Source organism: Neovison vison, chromosome 2, assembly GCF_020171115.1.
Source record: "Neovison vison isolate M4711 chromosome 2, ASM_NN_V1, whole genome shotgun sequence".
NCBI classification, from domain to species: Eukaryota; Metazoa; Chordata; class Mammalia; order Carnivora; family Mustelidae; genus Neogale; species Neogale vison.
In genome coordinates this window covers 182,065,437-182,086,156 of record NC_058092.1, presented here as the reverse complement: position 1 = coordinate 182,086,156, position 20,720 = coordinate 182,065,437, and the positions used below count along the sequence as shown (strand labels likewise).

Here is a 20,720-nt window from a genome sequence, read left to right as displayed (position 1 = left end):
AATTTCTCTTTTGATTTTTTTTATTGATCCACTCATTGTTCATTAACATGTCATTGAATCTCCACATATTTGTGAGTTTTCTGGTTATCTTCTTGTAAGTGGTTTCTAGTTTTATACTGTTGTGTTCAGAAAAGATATTTAGTATAATTTCAAGCTTCTTAAATTTGTTAAGACTTGTTTTTTGGCCCAACATGATTTATTGTGAAGAATATGACATACGCACTTTTGAAGAATGTGTATTCTGTTGCTTTTGGATGGAATGTGCTGTATTTATTCGTTAAGTTCCTCTAGTCTAATGTGTTAAGGTTGATATTTCCTTTTTGATTTCCTATCTTGGTGATCTATCCACTGATGTAAATGGCAATTGAAATGCCCTACTATTGTTATATTGCACTTTATATCTATTTTTAGATCTGTTAGTGTTTGCTTTATATATTTAGGTGCACCTGTGCTGAGTGCATAAATATTTACAAATATCATCTTGTTTAATTCACCTCTTTATTGTTATGTAATGCCCTTCTTTTTCATCTTTTATAGTCTTTGTTTTAAAGTACATTTTGTCTGATCAAGAGAGTTAAGGCGACCTTAAGCTTGCTTCCTCCCTTGAACATAGCTAGAAGAGTATCAAATCATTCTGAATACCCAAGAAATCAGTCAGAAGAGACTGTAGACATGGAGCAAAGCTGCATATCTATAAACCCATGGGAGGTAGGAACTGCAGAGAGTTGATCTGTGGTAGAAAAGAGTTGGGGGTGCTGCAGAGAGGAGGAAGCCATGATCACAGAGAAAGTAGTGAGACAATGGGATAGAAGGAAAAAATGACAAAACAAAAAAAAAGTGCAAAAATATGCACAGAGAACTGTACAAGATAACTCTTCCCCAAAACCATTGATTGGGAAAAAGGAGAGTGTTTCAGTACCACCAGTTTTTAATAAACAGTGAAGCACAGAGTTTTGTTTGGAGGTCAGCACCATAGTGAGGGTTGGGCCTGGTGGTGCTCCCATGAGGAAGCAGGACAGAGCCCCTGGTAGTTAGCAGCATAGTCTGAGTACATCCCTCTGGTCGCTTAGGGAGAAGGGGTTTTCCTGCTTGGAGTGCATTTGGTAGAGGTGATATGGCCTCTTGTGGGCAAAAGATGCTAGGGGCACCATTGAGCTGCCCACTTCACCAGTATAGGAACAAAGACACCAGTGAGGTCAGCAAACCTTGGCGCTGGCTGTGGATTGTGACTTACCATAAACTCCAAACCACTGCATGGTCTTGCAGTTGTTTCTGAGACAAGCTGGTACTTGCCAAGCAATGCAAGAGCCTCCTCCAGAGAATCTGCCTGGTCTGCACTTTGGGGGCCTCTGAAGAGTGGAGTTTTGAAACACAGCCTCACCTGGCAGGCAAACAGCCTGGACACAGGGTGAAGGTGGGGATCTGACAGAAGCTGGGTACACAGGAGGGGCGATTGTGTGTCTGCAAGGGCTTCCTGAGAGTGGTGGGTGGCTTTGGGTGGCTTTAGAGAGAGCTGGTGAAACTATTTTCATCTCCTTGCCCAACAGCGCTGATCAACCTCAGTGAGCTAAACAGTGCCATCAAGTGGAGAATGGAGGTGCTATACAAAGTGTTGACCCTTGGGGCACCTGGGTGGCTCAGTGGTTAAAGCCTCTGCCTTCGGCTTGGGTCATGATCCCGGGGTCCTGGGGTCGAGCCCCACATCGGGCTCTCTGCTAAGCAGGGAGCCTGCCTCCTCCTCTCTCTCTCTCTCTCTGCCTCTCTGCCTACTTGTGATCTGTCAAATAAATAAATAAAAATCTTAAAAAAAAAAAAAAGTGTTGACCCCCCTGTGCTCTGCAGGTTCATCTTCTCCACTAGGGCAAGTTCATCTGAGAATCAGAGCAGCAGGCCTCTCCTCCAGAAGACTGGCACAAAACCTCACATGGACTAAGTCTCCTGATCATAGAGTGCTGCAAAGCTTCAGCTCTAAGGGAAACAGGATCTAGCTTCCTTTGGGTTTGTTGTTTGTTTGGATACAGAAAGAACAATTTTTAAAATTTTTAATTTTTTAAAAGATGTCATTTACTTATTCAAGAGAGAGAGAGAGAGAGCACAAATGGGGAGAAAGACAGAGGGAGAGGGAGAAGCAGACTCCCCACAGATCAGGGAGCCAGGACTCTGAGATTATGACCTGGGTCAAAGGCTAACATTTAACCAACTGAGCCATGCAGGTGCCATAATTTTTAATCTTAAATTAAAAATTTTTTTCTTTTTTCTGTTAATCTTTTAATAAGCATACCAAAATGTACCTAAAATCTAGCTTCTATTATTGATTTTAAAAAATTTTTAATTTTTATATTATTTATTTATTTATAGCCTCCAAAAAGTTAAGATCGAGGAATTCATCCCAAAAGAAAGATCAGGAAGAAATAACAGCCAGGGATTTAATCAATACAGATATAAGTAAGATATCCAAACTAGAATTTAAAACAATGATTATAAGGATACTAGCTAGGCTTGAAAAAAGCATAGAAGACACTAGAGAATCTCTAGTGTCTAGTGCAGAGAAAAAAGGGCCCAAATCCAGTCAGGCCAGAATTAAAAATGTTATAACTGAGATGCAAACCCAAATGGATGCTGTAGCAATAAGGTTGGATGAAACAGAGGAATGAGTCAGTGATATAGGAGATAAAATTATGGAAAATAATGAAGCTGAAAAGAAGAGGGAAGCAAAGATAATGGATCATGAAAGTAGACTTAGGGAACTCAGCAACTTATTAAAACATAGTAACATTGTATTATAGGAGCCCCAGAAGATAAAATGAGAGAAAAAGGACAGAAGGTTTATTTGAGCAAATATAGCCGAACACTTCTCTAATCTGGGGAAGAACAGAGTCATCAAAATCCAAGTAGAGAAACCCCATTAAATTCAACAAGAGCTGACTATTGCTAAGGCATAACATAGTCAAATTCATAAAACACACAGACCAGGAAAGAATCCTGAAAGCAGCAAGGGACAAATAAGTCCTTAACCTATAAAGGAAGACAAATCAGGTTTACAGCAGATCTGTGCATAGAAACTTGGCAGGCCAGAGGAGAGGGGCAGAATATATTCATCAAAGTGCTGAAATGGAAAAATATGCAGCCTAGAATACTTTATCCAGAAAGGCTATCATTTAGAATAGAAGCAGAGATAAAGAGTTTTCTAGATGAACAAAAACTAAAGGAGTTAGTGACCACAAAACCAGCCCTACAAGAAATATTAAGGAGAAAAAGACCAAAAGCAACAAAAACTAGAAAGGAGCAGAGAACGTCACCAGAAACACCAACTTTACAGGTAAGACAATGACATTAAATTCTTATCTTTCATTAGTCACTCTGAATTTAAGTGGACAAAATGATTCAATCAAAAGATACAGAGTATCAGAATGGATTAAAAAAAAAAAAACAAGATCTATCTATATGCTGCCTATGGGAGATTTATTTTAGACCTAAAGTCACCTGAAGATTGATAGTGAGGAGATGGAGAACCATCTATCATGCTAAGACATGAAAAGAAAGCTAGAGTAGCCATAAGTATATCAGGCAAACAAGATTTTAAGTCAAAGACTTTAACAAGAGGTGAAGAAGAGTATTATGTTATAATTAAGGGGTCTGTCCATCAAGAAGATCTAATAGTTGTGAATATTTATGCTCCCAACTTAGGAGCACCCAAATATATAAATCAATTAATAACAAATATAAAGATAATTCAATAATAGTAGGAGACTTTAATACCCCATTTACAGCCATGGACAGATCATCTAAGCAGAAAATCAACAAGGAAACAGTGGCTTTGAATGACACACTGGACCAGATGGACTTAACAGATATTTTCAGAACATTTCATCCTAAAGCAGCAGAATACACATTCTTTTTGAGTGCACACTGAACATTTCCCAGAATAGATCACATACTGGGTCACAAATCAGGCCTGAACAATATAAAAAAGTTAAGATCATATCATGCGTACTTTCAGACCAAAACACTATGAAACTTGATGTCAACCACAAGAAAAAATTTGGAAAGACCACAAATACATGGAGGTTAAAGAACATCCTATTAAAGAATGAATGGGTAAACTGGGAAATTAAAGTTGAAATTAAAAAAAAATACATTGGAAGCAAATGAAAATGAAAATATGAGAGTCCAAAACTTTTGGGATGCCACAAAGACAGTCCTAAGAGGGTCTCTCTCAAGACACAAGAAAAATCTCAAAAACAAAAACAAACACCCACCTAACTTTACATCTAAAGGAGCTAGGAAAGGAACTGCAAATGAAGCCTAAAGCCAGCAGAAGAAAGGAAGTAAAGACTGGAGCAGATATAAGTGCTATAGAGGTAAAAAAACAAAAACCAAAAAACCAGTAGAAGAGATCAATGAAACCAGGAGCTGGTTCTTTGAAAGTATTAATAAAATTGATAACCCCTAGCCAGATTTATCAAAAAGAGAAGAAAAAAGACCATAGTAAATAAAGTAATGATGAAAGGGGAGAAATCATGACTAACACTACAGAAATGCAAACAATTTAAGAGAATATTATGAAAATTTACATACCAACAAATTGGGCCATCTGGGAGAAATGAACAAATTCCTAGAAACCTATAAATTACCAAAACTGAAATAGGAAGAAATAGAAAATTTGAACAGACCCAAACCAACAAAGACATTGAAACAGTAATCAAAAATCTCCCAAAGGGTTGCCTGGGTGGCTCAGGCAGTTAAGCTTTTGCCTTTGACTCAGGTCATGATCTGAGCATCCTTGGACTGAGTCGCGTGTGGGTTCCCTAGTCAGTGGGGTCTTCTTCTCCCTCTCCCTCTACTCCTCCTTACCTCATGCTCTCTTGTGCTCTCTCTCGCTCTCTCTCAAATAAATAAATAAAATCCTTTAAAAGCTCCCCGAACAAACAAAAGTTCAGGACCAGATGGCTTTTCAAGGTAATTCTACCAGACAGTTAAAGAAGAGTTAATACCTATTTTTCTGAAACTGTTCCAAAAAATAGAATGGAAAGAAAACTTTTAAACTCATTCTATTAGGCCAGCATTACCCTGATTCCAAAACCAGACAAAGACTCCATTAAAAAGGGGAGTTACAGGCCAATATCCCTGATGAATATGGATGGGAAAATTCTCAACAAGATACTAGGAAATCGAATCCAACAGTACATTAAAAGAATTAATCAACATGATCAAGTGGGATTTAGTCCTAGGCTGCAGGGGTGGTTCAATATCCACAAATCAATCAGTGTGATACACCACATTAATAAAAGAAAGGATAAGAATCATGTAATCCTGTCAATAGTTGCAGAAAAAGCATTTAACAAAATACAGCATCCATTCTTGATAAAAAACTCTCAACAATGTAGGGATAGAGGGAACATACCTCACATCTTTGTATATGGCCTTTGTGATGCCATATACAATGACATTACATATGGCATCACAAAGGCCATATACAAAGGATCTACAGCTAATACCCTCAATGGGGAAAAACTAAGAGCTTTTCCTCTGTGGTAAGGAACAAGACGGGGATGCCCACTCTCACCACTGTTCACCACTGTTAGTTAACATAGTACTTGTAATCCTATTTGCAATGGTTAGAGAACAGAAAGAAATAAAAGGCATTACAATTTGCAAGGAAGAGGTCAAACTTTTAGTACTTGCAGACAACGTGATACTCTATGTAGAAAACCCAAAAGACTCCACTAAAAATTTGCTAAAACCGATACATGAATTCAGTAAAGTTGCTAAAACTGATACATGAATTCAGTAAATTTGCAGGATACAAAATCTACAGAAATCTCTGTTGCATTTCTATATACCAATAATGAAGTAATGGAGAAATCAAGGAGTTAGTCTCATTTACAGTTGCACCAAAAACCTAGGAATAAACCTAACTAAAGAGGTTACAAGATCTGTATGCTGGAAAGTATAGAACTCTTATGTGAGAAATAGAAGAGGACACAGAGAAATGGAACATTTTATGGTTTTGGAGTGGAAGGGCAATTATTGTTAAAATGTCTGTTACTGAAAGCAGTCCACACATTCAATGCAATCCCTGTCATAATAACACCAGCATATTTCACAGAGCTGGAAGGAAAAAAAATCCTGAAGTTTATATAGAATTAGAGAAGACTGAATAGTCAAAGCAATTTTGAAAGAAGAAAAGCAATGCAGGAGGCATCACAATTCCAAATTTCAAGATATATTACAAAGCTGTAGTCATCAAGACAGATGGTACTGGCACAAAAACAGACACATAGGTCAGTGGAACAGAATAGAAAACCCAGAAATTGACCCACAAGTATATGGTCAACTAAACTTCAATGAAGCAGGAGAGATTATCCAGTGGAGAAAAGATAGTCTTTTCAACAAATGACGTTGAGAAAACAACACGACATGCAGAAGAATGAAACCGGATCACTTTTTTACACCATCAAAAAATAAACTCAAAAAGGGTGAAAGACCTAAATATGACACAGGAAACCATCAATTTCTTAGAGGTCAATACAGGAGGAACCTCCTTGACCAATAGCAACTTCTTACTAGACATATCACTGCAGGCAAGGGAAACAAAACGAATAATGAACTGTTGGGACTTCATCAAGATAAAAAGCTTCTGTAGAATTAAGGAAACAGTCAACAAAACTAAACGGTAGTCCACAGAATGGGAGAAGATATTTTCAAATGACAAAGCTGATAAAGGATTAGTATCCAAAATTGATAAAGAACTTACCAGACTTATCACTCAAAAAAGAAATAATCTGGTTTAGGAAATGAGCAGATGACATGAATAGACACTTTTCCAAAAAAGACATCCAGATGGCTAACAAGCACATGAAAAGATGCTCAATATCACCATTATCAGGCAAATACAAATCAAAACTCTGATGAGATACCACCTCATTCCTGTCAGAATGGTTAAAATCAACAACACAAGAAACAATACAGATTGGCAAGGATTGGAGAAGGGGGAACCTTCTTGTACTCTTGGTGGGAATGCAAACTGGTGAAGCCACTCTGGAGAACAGTATGGAGGTTCCTCAAAAAGTTAACAATAGAAGTATCCTATGATCCAGCACTACTAGGTATTTAACTAAAGGATACAAAAATATACATATAATATAACATGTATCCTGATGTTTATAGCAGCATTATCTACAATAGCCAAACTATGGAGAGAGTCCAAATGTCTTCAACTGATGAATGGATGAAGGTGTGGTATAAAGGTACAATGGAATATTACTTAGCCATCAAAAAGAATGAAATCTTGCCATTTGCAAAGATATGGATGGAGCAAGAGTGTATTATGCTAAGTGAAATAAGTCAATCAGAGAAAGACAAATATATGATTTCACTCACATATGGAATTTACTCAACAAAGAAAGAAAGAGCATGGGAGCAGAAAGGTGGCAATGGAGTAGGAGGACCCTAAGCTCACCTTGTCTTATGAATACAATTTCATAACTACCAAATAATCCTAAATATCCCAGAAATCAACCTGAATACTGATAGTATAAAATACACAACTAAACAGAGAGCAGAGGCCGTATCTTAGAATGTAGGAAGTGTAGAGACATGGTTTAGGGGAGAAATGTATTGTAGCCTCTGTGGACAGGAAGAGCCTTGGTCACACAGAAGAGGAAGAGAGGGAGTAGCATAAAGGGGAACACAAGGAGAACATTTCCCCAAAGCCATTGCCTTCGAAAATCAGTTGGGCTCTATTTTGTGAGTTCTTGTAACTAGTGGTAGGCTTAAAGCCTGGAGTTTTAAATGTCCATGGCCTTGGCTAGGATAGAACCTGGAGGGCATTGTGCTACTCCTGGAGAGAAGGCAGACAAGCAACCCCAGAGGGCAGACAGCATGGAAACAGTGATCTGAGGAGTGTGTGTGTGGGACACACAGTGAGAACAGTATGTGCTCCTTTTGGAGCTTGCCCCTGAGAGGCAGCATTCATGGTGACATTTCTTTGGGATGAAAGGAGTTGGCTAGTGCCATTTCCTCCCTGCCCTTCAGCATAAACATAGAACCACTTGTGTGAAGTAGTGCACTGTTAACACTAGCTGCCTCACTTGCTTATACCAAGCCCTGCCCCACCCTGCTGTGCTCTGAACAAACTGTCATTTTTGGTCACACTTGCCTTAGTCCTAGCATTGTGAGCTCATTCCCCCAGAAGACCTGCCCCTGCCCACACCATGTCTCTCAACTAGAGAGATACAGGGCCTCATTTCTGGTAGTGACAGGTCTCATTTCACATACAGAACAGAGCACACCAGTTAAAAGTCACCACATTCAGGCAAGGGACCAAACACTGCCCACAGCAGGCAGGGAGAGCCTCTGCAGATGACTGGCCTGAAGGGGAGAACAGTTAGAACACAACACGAGAGTGCACACAGCACGTCCTGGAGACACTCCCTGAAGATCCAGACCCTGGGCACTACATGACCTCTTCTTCATGAAGCTGTTACTTTCAGGGCTAGGAGACATAACTGGCTTTTCTAACACAGAAAAGAAGGAAGAGACTTAGATATACTATGAGAACAGAGGAACTTATCCCAAATGAAAGAACAAGGCAAAAGTCAGAGATCTCATGAAATGGATAAAGTAACAAACCTGATGGAGAACTTAAAGTAGTAGTGATGAGGATACTCACTGGGCTTGAGAAAAGTATAGAAGACATCAGTGAGACCCTCAGAACATAGATAAAAGAGTTAAAGAAGAATCAGAAATGAAGAGTGCAATAAATGTGTTTAGAAACATCCTTGATGCAAAGAACTGCACTGGAAGAAGCAGAATGAATTAATGATCTAGATGAAAAAGTAATAGAAAACACTGAGGCTGAACAAAAGAAAGAATTATGCAACAGAATAGATTTAGGGAACTCAGAGATTCCATCAAATGGAGTAATACTTGTTTTATAGGAATCCCAGAGGAAGAAGAGAGGAAAAGGGGGCAGAAAATGTATTTGAAGTAATAACTGTAAACTTCCCAGATTATGGGGAAGGAAACAGAAATGCAGATCCAAAGAACTCCCATCAAAATCAACAAAAACAGGTCAACACCAATGCATATTGTCTGCAAATTTGTAAAATATAGTGTTAAAAGAAAAACCTTAAAAACAGCAAGGTAAAAGTTCTTGTCTTACAAGGGAAGACCCATACAGATACCTGCAGATTTCTAAATAGAAATTGGCAAGTCACAAAAGGGTGGCATGCTATATTCAAAGTTCTGAATGGGAAAAAATCTAACCAAGAATACTCTATTCAGCACCAGAAGAGTGTTAGAGTCTCCTAAAGAAAAACTGAAGTAGTTCATGACCATCAAAGCAGCCTTGCAAAAAATATGAAAGGGGATTCTTCATGTGGAAAGGAGATAATGAAAATGATCGTATAAATTAGGCAGGAAACATAAGAGCAGTAAAAATGAATATTTCTGTAAATATCAGTCAAGGAACTCACACAAAAAGAGGATGTAAAATATAATAACATATACCTAAAACAGTGGAGGAGAGGAGAAAAGAATGGGTTCAAACTTGAACAATAAACTTAATATAGATTGATATTTGTAGAAGAGGTTATTACAAACCTAATGGCAATGATATATCAAAAACTATTACTAAATAGACAAGAATAAAGACAAAGAAATCCAAATATATCACCAAAGAAAATCAGCAAAAAATGAATGGGAGAAGGAAAAGAAAGAATCAGAGAAAATCTTCAGAAATAACTACAAAACAAGTAATAAAATGGCAATAAGTACATATCTATCAATGGTTATGTTGAATGTAAATGTACTAAATGCTCAGATCAAAAGACATAGGGTATGGAAAGGGTAAAAAAACAAGACCTATCTATATGCTGCCTAAAGAGTCATTTGAGACCTAAAGACACCTGCAGATTGAAAGTGAGGGGGATGGAGAAATATTTATCGTGCAGATAGATGTCAAAAGAAAGCTGGAGTAGCAATACTTACATCGGACAAACTATACTTTAAAATAAAGACTATAACAAGAGACAAAGAAGGGCACTATATAATATTAAAGGGGAGTCCAAGAAGAAGATATAAGAATTGTAAGTATTTATGTACCCAGTATGGGAGCACTCAAATACAAAAAGCAGGTAATAACAATGCCAAAGGAACTAATTGATAATAATACAATAATAGTAAGGGATGTTAACCACCCACTTATGTCACTGGAGAGATCATCTAAACAAAAAAAATCAATTAGGAAACAATGGCTTTCTCCAAAGAGGCTGCACCAACTTGCATTCCCACCAACAGTGGAAGAGGGTTCCCCTTTCTCCACATCCTCTCCAACACATGTTGTTTCCTGTTTTGTTAATTTTGGCCATTCTAACTGGTGTAAGGTGATATCTCAATGTGGTTTTAATTTGAATCTCCCTGAGGGCTAATGATGATGAGCATTTTTTCATGTGTCTGATAGCCATTTGTATGTCTTGATTGGAGAAGTGTCTGTTCATATCTTCTGCCCATTTTTTGATGTGTTTGCCTGTTTCGTGTGGGTTGAGTTTGAGGAGTTCATTATAGATCCTGGATATCAACCTTTTGTCTGTACTGTCATTTGCAAATATCTTCTCCCATTCCGTGGGTTGCCTCTTTGTTTTTTTGACTGTTTCCTTTGCTGTGCAGAAGCTTTTGATTTTGATGAAGTCCCAGAAGTTTATTTTCGCTTTTGTTTCCTTTGCCTTTGGAGACGCATCTTGAAAGAAGTTGCTGTGGCTGATATCAAAGAGATTACTGCCTATGTTCTCCTCTAAGATTCTGATGGATTCCTGTCTCACGTTGAGGTCTTTTATCCATTTTGAGTTATCTTTGTGTACGGTGTAAGAGAATGGTCGAGTTTCATTCTTCTACATATAGCTGTCCAGTTTTCCCAGCACCATTTATTGAAGAGACTGTCTTTTTTCCACTGTATATTTTTTCCTGTTTTGTCAAAGATTAATTGACCATAGAGTTGAGGGTCCATATCTGGGCTCTCTACTCTGTCGTGAAAAGAAGGGCCATCTGTACCCCAATGTTTATAACAGCAATGGCCACAGTCGCTAAACTATGGAAAGAACCAAGATGCCCTTCAACGGATGAATGGATAAGGAAGATGTGGTTCATATACACTATGGAGTATTATGCCTCCATCAGAAAGGATGAATACCCAACTTTTGTAGCAACATGAACAGGACTGGAAGAGATTATGCTGAGTGAAATAAGTCAAGCAGAGAGAGTCAGTTATCATATGGTTTCACTTATTTGTGGAGCATAACAAATAGCATGGAGGACAAGGGGCGTTAGAGAGGAGTAGGGAATTTGGGTAAATTGGAAGGGGAGGTGAACCATGAGAGACTATGGACTCTGAAAAACAATCTGAGGGGTTTGAAGTGGCGGGGGGGGGTGGGAGGGTGGGGTACCAGGTGGTGGGTATTATAGAGGGCATGGCTTGCATGGAGCACTGGGTGTGGTGAAAAAATAATGAATAATGTTTTTCTGAAAATAAATAAATTGGGAAAAAAAAAAAAAAGGAAACAATGGCTTTGAATGACGCTCTGGACCAGATGGACTTAACAGATATATTCAGAACATTCCATCCTAAAACAGTAGAAAACACATTCTTTGCAAATACACATGGGACATTCTCCAGAATAGATCACATATCAGGCCACAAAATAGCCCTCAACTAATGCAACAAGACTGAATATCTGTGCACCTTTTCTGACCACATATTATGAAACTAGAGATCAACCGCAAGAAAAAAAATCTAGAAGGAACACAAATACCTGGAAGTTAAATAACATACTACTACATAATGAATGGATCCACCAGGAAATGAAAGAGGAAATAGTAAAATATGTGGACACAATGAAGATGAAGGCACAATAGTCTAAAACTTTAGTGATGCAGCTGAAGTGGTCCTAAGAGTTAGGAAGTATATAGTAATATAGGCCTACCTCAAGAAGCAAGAGAAATCTCAAATACACGGCTTAACCTTACACTTGAAGGAGCTAGAAAAAGAACAACAATTGAAGCCTAAAGCCAGCAGAGGGAGGGAAACAATAAATATTACAGCAGACAAGTGATAAAGAAACTTAAAAAAGCAAAAAACCCAATAGAATAGACCAATGAAACCAGGAGCTGGTTCTTTAAAAAAAATCAATAAAACTGATCAACTTCTAGCCAGACTTATAAAAAATTAAAGAGAAAGAACCCAAATAAATAAAATCACAAATGAGAGAGGAGAAACAACAACCAACAACACAAAAATATAATTATTAAGAGAATATTATGAAAAACTCTATGCCAACAAATTGGACAACATAGAAGAAATGGATTAATTCCTAGAAACATAAACTATCAAAACTGAAACAGGAAAAACTAGAAAACTTGTAGAGTCTGATAACCAGGAAAGGAATTAGTAATCAAAAAACTCCTAGCAGGGGTGCCTGGGTGGCTCAGTGGGTTAAAGCCTCTGCTTTCGGCTCAGGTCATGATCCCAGGGTCCTGGGATCGAGCCCCGCATCAGGTGCTCTGCTCAGTAGAGAGCCTGCTTCCTCCTCTCTCTCTCTCTCTGCCTGCCTCTCTGCCTACTTGTAATCTCTGTCTGTCAAATAAATAAATAAATAAAATCTTTAAAAAAATAAAAAACAAAACCCCTAGCAAACAAAATTCCAGGACCAGATGGCTTCACAAGTGAATTCTACAAACATTTAAAGAAGAGTTAATACCTGTTATCAAACATTCCAACAAATAGAAAAGGAAGGAAAACTCCCAAATTCATTCTGTGAGGCCAACATTACTGAGATACCAAAAGCTGATAAAGACACAACAAAAGAAAGAGAACTATAGGGCAGTATCTCTGATGAACATAAATGCACAAATTCTCAACAAAAATCTAGCAAACTGAATCCAACAATACATTTAAAAATTCACTTACCATTATCAAGTGGGATTTGTTCTTGTGCTGCAAAGATCATTCAATGTTCTCAAATCAATCAACGTGATATATTACATAAGTAAAACAAAGGATAAGAACCATATGATCATTTCAGTAGGAAAAGTATTTGACTAAGTATACCACCCATTCTTAAAAGAACAAACAAACAAAACAAACAAAAAACCTCAACAAAGTAGGGATAGTAATAAAGGCCATATGTGAAAAACCCAGTTAATAACATCATAAATGGGGAAAAACTGAGCTCTTTTCCTCTATAACCTGGAACAAGACAGGAATGTCCACTCTCACCACTTTTATTCAACATAACACTGGAAGTCCTAGCCACAGCAATTAGATGACAAAAAGAAATAAAACGCATCCAAATCAGCAAGGAAGAAGTAAAACTTTAACTGCTTGCAGATTCTATATATAGAAAACCTGAAAGACTCCACCAAAACCCAGCTAAAATGGATAAATGAATTCAGTAAAGTCGCAGGATACAAAATTAACATGCACAAATCTGTGGCATTTCTATACACCAGTAGTGAAACAGGTGAAACAGAAATTTAAGAATCATTCCATTTACACCTGCACAAAAACCAGTAAGATACCTAGGAATAAAGCTAACTGATGAAGTAAGAGACCTATACTCTGAAATCTATAAAATGCTGATGAAAGAAATTGAAGATGATAAAAAGAAATTAAAATACTATGCTCATGGATTGGAAGAACAAATATTGTTAAAATGTATATAGTACCCAAAGCAGTCTACACATTTTTAATGCAATCCTTATCAAAATACCGACAGCATTTTTCACAGATTTAGAATAAACAATACTAAAATTTGTATAGAACCACAAAAACCTCCAAATAGCCAAAGCAACCTTGATAAATGCAAAGCTGGAAACATCACAACTTCTTTCTAGATGCCTCCTGAGCCAGTGGCAACAAAAACAAAAATAACCTATTGGGACTTCATCAAAATAAAAAGCTTCTGCCCAGTGAAGGAAATAATGAACAAAACTAAAAGGCAGCCTGTGGCATGGGAGAAGATATTTATAAATGACGTATCTGATAAAAGTTCCATATCCAAAATATATAAAGAACATATAAAACTCAATGCCCCAGGAAACAATCCAATTAAAAATGGGCAGAAGACATGAATAGACCTTTCTCTAAAGAAGACATACAGGTGGCCAACAGACACATGAAAAGATGCTCAACATCACTCATCATCAAGGAAATATAAATCCAGACTTCAGTGGGATATTACCTTCCACTTATCAGAATAGCTAAAATCAACAACACAAGAAACAACAGGTGTTGGTGAAGCTATGGGGGAAAGGAGAGCTCTCCTGCACTGTTGTGGAAATGCAAACTGGTCCAGCTACTCTGGAAAACAGTGTGGAAGTTTCTCAAAAAGTTAAAAATAGAACTACTCTATGATCTAGCAGTTGAACTAACTAGGTATTTACCCAAAGAATACAAAAATACTAATTCAGAGAGATACATGCACCCTGATGTTTATAGCAGCATTATCTACAATAACCAAACTATGGAAACAGCCCAGGTGTTCATCAACTGACGAATGGATAAAGAGGAGGTGGTACATACATACAATGGAACATTACTTTGCCATAAAAAGTAGAAAACTTGTCTTTTGTAGTGACATGGACGGAGCTAGAGAGTAGTATGCTAAGTGAAATAAGTAAGAGAAAGACATACCGTAGAATTTAACTCTTATGTGGAATTGAAGAAACAAAACAAATAAGCAGAGGGGATGGAAAAAAAAAAGAGATATCTAAGAAACAGACTCTTAAGTATAGAGAACAAACTGATGGTTACCAGGAGGGGAGGTCGGTTGGCAGGTGGGTGAAATAGGTGATGGGGATGAAGGAGGGCACTTGTGATGAGCACCGGGGGTTGTATGGAATTGTTGAATCACTATATTGTACATCTGAAGCTAATATTACTCTCCAGGTTAACTGGAATTGACATAAAAACTTAAAAAAATGCCAAGTGACCAAAGGAAAAAAGAGACAAACCAAAGAACAGACTTTTCACCAAAGAGAGCAAACCGATGGTTGTGAGAGGGAGGTGGGTGGGGAAAGGGGTGAAATAGGTCATGGGGATTAAGAGTACACTTATGATTTTTTTTTTAAGATTTATTTTGAGAGAGAGCAAGAACAAGCAAGAGAGAAGGAGTGAGTGGAGTGGGGAGGGGCAGAAGGAGAGGGAGAGGGAGAGGGAGAGAGAGAATCTTGAGCAGACTGTGCTGAGTGTGGAGCTGGTTTCGGAGCTCGATGCCACAACTGTGAGATCACAACCTGAGCTGAAACTGAATTGGATGCTCTCCCTGACACTGCCACCCGGTTGCCCCGAGAACACCTAATCCTGATGAGTACTGAGTAATGTACAGAATATTTGAATCACTATATTGTATGCCTGAAATTAATATATCACCATATGTTAACTAAACTGGAATTAAAAATTAAAATATAAAGAAAAATTGACAAATGAGTCTTTTCACATAAAGTTGGAATGCTTTTCAAAGGGCAGCTTCTTCTGTCACTCTCTCAAATAAATAAACAAAATCTTTAAAAAAAGAGAGAGAGAGAAAAGAAAATGGGATGCCTGAGTGGCTCAGTCAGTTAAGTGTCTGACTTTGGTCAGGTCATGATCTCGGGGTCCTGGGATGGAGCCCTGTGTGGGACTCCCTACTCAGTGGGGAGTCTGCTTGTTCCTCTCCCTCTGTCCCTCCCCCTGCTCATGTTCTCTCATTCTCTCAAATAAATAAAATCTTCAAAGGGCTGCTTCTTGTGCTGGGTGAGCCTGCATGCAGGGCATTTTTTTTTTTCAAGATTATTTAATTTGAGTGGGAGAGAAAGGATGGAGAGAATCTCAAGCAGAGTCCCTGCTGAGTGCTCAGCACACAGTGGGGCTCAATCTCATGACCCTGAGATCATGACTTGAGTTGAAATCAAGAGTCAGACGCTTGAATGACTGAGACACCCAGGCACTCCTGCACACAGCTGTTGCAGAGCCATTTCTGTTTGACAAAGCCCTGTCAATCTTGTGGGCATGAGCTCCATTTGTCTGCAAAGCCTCTTGTTTTAGGTTTCTCTTGGGTGCTGGTCTTAAATGTAGGCATGCCTAATGTGGGGTACAAAACCTTCAATACTCAGGGACTAGCTGTGGGTTTTGAGTTTCCTCCCAAATGTGGGTTGCCATGCTGGGGATGGGGGGTTTATGGTGAGTTTGTGTCTCTCCTACCTGCTTCTCCTCCTACTTTGTGTCTTTCCTACCTGCTTTGATGTTTACCTCTTATTTGCTTGATGTGAAGTGGTTCCTCAGCCAGTTTCTAGACTTTTTTTTCCCCAGAGGAAATTGTTCCATATACATCTGTAATTTCAATGTGTCTATGGGAGGAGGTGGAGGCAGGACCTTCCTACATTTGCCATCTTGAGTCAAAATCTGAACAGAAAAGAGTTTTATGAGAAAACACACTGGGAGTGTTTACAGTGCTTACTCTAGTGGCAAATTTTGGGCTTAGAGATAATGTTTGCTTCTTCTCATTTTTGTCTTGTCTGCCCTGTGATAATTGTTTCATAAGGTAATCAAATAGAACAGAATTTGCATTTGTTTCCTGGTTCAGAGATCATTTTGATACTCAGTTTTGGCAGTTTTAGAACATTCCTACGCTTGTTGGAGGTCAGATTTATTCATTGGGCTTTTTTATTTTACATTTGAATTTTGTAGTAAGGGAAAAATATTAACACAGGATACATGTAGTGTTCAATAAATTATTGGGCCTTCTTTGCTTATTTTAAATTTCCACTCAAAAGTTTGAAGAGGTAAAATACAGGAATGTTAAAATCTCTTCAATTAATTCTGCGTCCTTTCCCAACTTATCTTCAACTGAGAGATCATTTATTCTGAGACATAGTCAACATAATGAAATTGCAGTGCACTGAACTAATGAGAAAATCTTAAGAGGTCTATTTCAGTGATCAAGCACAGTGGCCTATTGGAATGAAAAATCCTCAAATAAAGTCAACATCTAATTTTTTAAAAGTAAAATCTAAACCTCTCTTTAATCACTGTCTTATTTTTATCTTTTTCATGTCAGCTTTATCTGCAAAGTAAAATTATTGCTTTTACTCTTTAACATCTTTAAATATATATATGGGCAGAGAGAGATGGGGTATGTTTAATAGGGATCTAACCTAAAGTACACTACAGATAATTGTATGACCTCTCCTTGACAATTATTTGTTGTTATATGGGAAAAATTTTACTTAAATAAATGAATCATCATAATTTGAGTACTTTGAGCTACTTAGTGTCAATAAATGGAGAGAGAAAGTCTTGATAATGAAAGGTCAAACTTTAAAGTCTCCACTTTACGCAGACTGATTTTTCATAGAAATGTTTTGTGGTGATGTATTCTTCCTGGATTGTCTCCCTTTCTTCTCTGGCCATGGAAGTATTGCTTGGTTTTCATGGTTTTTTTTTTTTTTGAAGATTTATAAATGTATTTACCCTAAAATTCCTATTCGGATCTGTATAAAGTTCACAGAAGTAAATGTGAAAAAGAAGTATTTCAGAAGTAGAGCTAATATTTTTTAGGGAATATAAAATGCTTAGAATTAAATAGATTGGTTAGTTTATATTAATTGTTGGTAAATTTGCTTAAATTGTTTAGAATATTAAATTTGGTATTTTGATTTGAATGTAGTGAGAAGGGACCAAGAAATGGGCAAGACACAGAAATGATCATCAACAAGATAAACAGTTAATATAAAAGTCATTATAATTATGTCAAGATAAATTTGTTAACTATGCTATAAAATAGGGAAACGAGGGGCACCTGGGTGGCTCAATGGGTTAAAGCCTCTGCCTTCAGCTCAGGTCATGATCCCAGGGTCTTGGCATGGAGCCCCACATCAGGCTTTCTGCTCGGCGGGGGGCCTGCTTCCTCCCCTGTCTCTCTCTCTCTGCCTGCCTCTCTGTCTACTTGTGATTTCTGTCAAATAAATAAATAAAATCTTTGAAAAAATTATATTAAAAAAATAGGGAAACGAGCAGACTTTGGCTATGTTGAAACTGTAGAATCTGTTCCCTTTTAAGGGTCTGAGAACTTGTCCTTCCATTTGAAGCCTAAATCAGATCTCTTCGTGTCTTCTACATGGCCTGAGTTCCTCAGTTGGTATAACTAGTTTTTTTTTTTTTCTGTTTTACTATATTTTGCTTTTATTTCTCTCTCTCTTTTTTTGTTTTTGGACTCTCTTTACTACTTTGCCTTGCATTAGAGTTAGTGGTATGGTAGAAAGAGTACAAACACTGTAGTAAAAACCTGGTTTATACTCTCTGAGTCCCAGTGTACTTACTTGTAGATTGGGTAGAGAAATAGGATTACATTGGAAAGCACAAAGTACCTGGCTCAATAAACGTCAGGGTCTTTCCCATTTCTGAGTTCCATGTGTAGTTCCTTCATAGTTTTTAAGTTCCTTTAGGGCAGGAAATGTGTTTTATATTCATAGTGCCTTGTGCATAGTAGGTTCTAAAAGATTATTTGTTGAATTTAATTTACTGTAGCACTGTGAAAGCTTAGCATTGTTATTTTCCATTTCTTTTTCCTCTGTCACCTTGGATTGAGATAAACATGTTGCTTTTATGAAATTGAGCATTTAATTCAGTAGAATGCCATTATAATATGACTTATCCCACAGAGTTTGAATAGTAAGGTCAAATAATTTCCCTGGAAACTTAATAATATTCTATACAATCTTATTAGCCTGTCTCATAGCATCATAGTCCATGGAATTCTGGTGTGTTTAAAATGGTGAAGTCTCTCTCTGTAGAAATCTGTCTAAATGCACACAGTGAGAATATGGGAGGTAAATGACAAGGAAAGAGAGCAAATGCAAATGTCATTGCAGGTGACATTACTCGACATTTTCAATCACTGATATTCCAAAGTATGTTTTAATTTATTAAAATAAACCAAGAATTGAATATCTTGTGATCTCCCTTTGCTTAATTAATTATTAGCAGCAGAACAATATTCTGTGATCCACTGCAATTTGTCTCCTTTATGTTTATCTAGTATCTGACTTAAAAATGAACAGAAGCATTCTGATTCAGCAGAACTGATTTATAACTCATCTGCGTTATAGAGCAGAAATGAATAAATGTTTGCTGAACGTGCTACATATGCTTCGATCACAGAAATGTTAGTTTTCCTTCCTTCTCAAAATACAAGATCTGAGAGATCTTCCTGGCTGAAGTTTGTGTGGTGCTGATTTTGCATAGATATTTCTATAGAGACAAGCAGCTACCTTTATATATATTTGTTTCTGTGATTGGAATGTGAGAGCTTTCTTAATACTTCCTCATTGTGATTTGAAATTATAATACATTCATCACAATTTTTTTCATTAGAAGTAACAGTATATGCTAAAACAGTTTTTTTTTAAATGCAGTATGCTCTTTTGTTAGAATGAGGATTAAACATGCTTCCCATTCATGCGGTAATGTTGGTTATACTTATGATACAGTTTCTAATTCTTTACAGTCATTTCACTGAAGGGCAATTGGCATGTGTTCACTCTGGATTATGAATGAGAGAAACTGAGGCTCAGTCTGGACTATTTCTCTGTTTCAGCTAGTTAGGCATTTGAGAAAAATGTACTGCTATCCTAATGATTTACTTTTGTTTTCAATTTCAGTTTCAAAGAACATTTGAGTCTCTAAAAAATGTTTCCAATAAATCTGACCTCCAGAAAACCTACCAGAAGCTTGGAAAGGAGCTGGAAAATCTGGATTATTTAGCCTTCAAACGTCAGCAGGTAGGAGTCAGAACTCTTCCTGGTGGAGGAGATGAACACTTTATGCTTCCTGCCATTCTGCCTGTCAGGTTTAAGTGGATCTAGGGAGACTTATCTTCTAATGTTTAGGGCAGAAATAGGTTGTGTTGTGCTGTGCTGACCTGCTGCGTTCATACGGTTTCCTGAAGAATTCATTGTTGTCCTTGCTTTTAGATGTGCAGTTTGGGGGTTTCCACATGTGTCCTTATACCTCCCTTAAAGAAAACTCCTGCTGGTTTGTGAAGCTATAACTACCCTTTGACTAAGGATGCCTCAATGTCATAAAGGAAACCTCTGTGATGGCTTGGCCAGATGGCTTTTATATTTGACAGGGGGATACTTGAGGAGAAAAATCACCTGATGACCAGAAAAAGGATATAGATGTACGTACAAAATTAAGGGAAAGAATCATGAATATGCCAAAGTATGAATCTACCTTTAGTTTTCTTGTTAGATCTCTGAAGATTAGTGGAATTTTGCTAAATGTGTAAGGGGGAAGGAAAATGTACTTTACAAATGCAAAGCTTTTAGCCTCCTTGTATAGACCTCCAAATAAATACAGAACCAAAATAGATTTTTATAAAGTTGCTTTCAGAATTAGTATAAAAAAAATTAGTAATCACTAAATTTGATTTATTTGTGAGATGCTGCCACAGTAACTAGCTAGCTAATTTTCCCAAGCTGAGCCTCACCAATTTCCTCAGAGCCACTAGGTGTCAGGGTTGTCAAGCTTTTACTGATTGAATGTTTATTCCCATCAGAACAGCCAGATAGTCGTTTAAATTAGGTTGCTTGAAATTTGGGAATGTGTTCAATGATGGATAATGTCTAGAAAAATGACTAAGTGGCTGACTTGCATGGCCAAGCACCGAGTCCATTTTTTAAGT

At 37.5% G+C, this 20,720-nt stretch overlaps 1 protein-coding gene across 1 annotated transcript in view; it reads left to right on the top strand.

The window, feature by feature from the left end:
* The window catches only part of LOC122899251 (catenin alpha-3-like), a 216,606-nt gene extending 196,707 nt beyond the window's left edge, over window positions 1-19,899 (top strand). Inside the window, exon 5 of the mRNA XM_044236823.1 lies at window positions 19,696-19,899. Within this exon, the coding sequence (XP_044092758.1) occupies window positions 19,696-19,899 (204 nt within the window). The remainder of the gene's footprint in view (window positions 1-19,695) is intronic.
* Window positions 19,900-20,720: the final 821 nt, after the last annotated feature.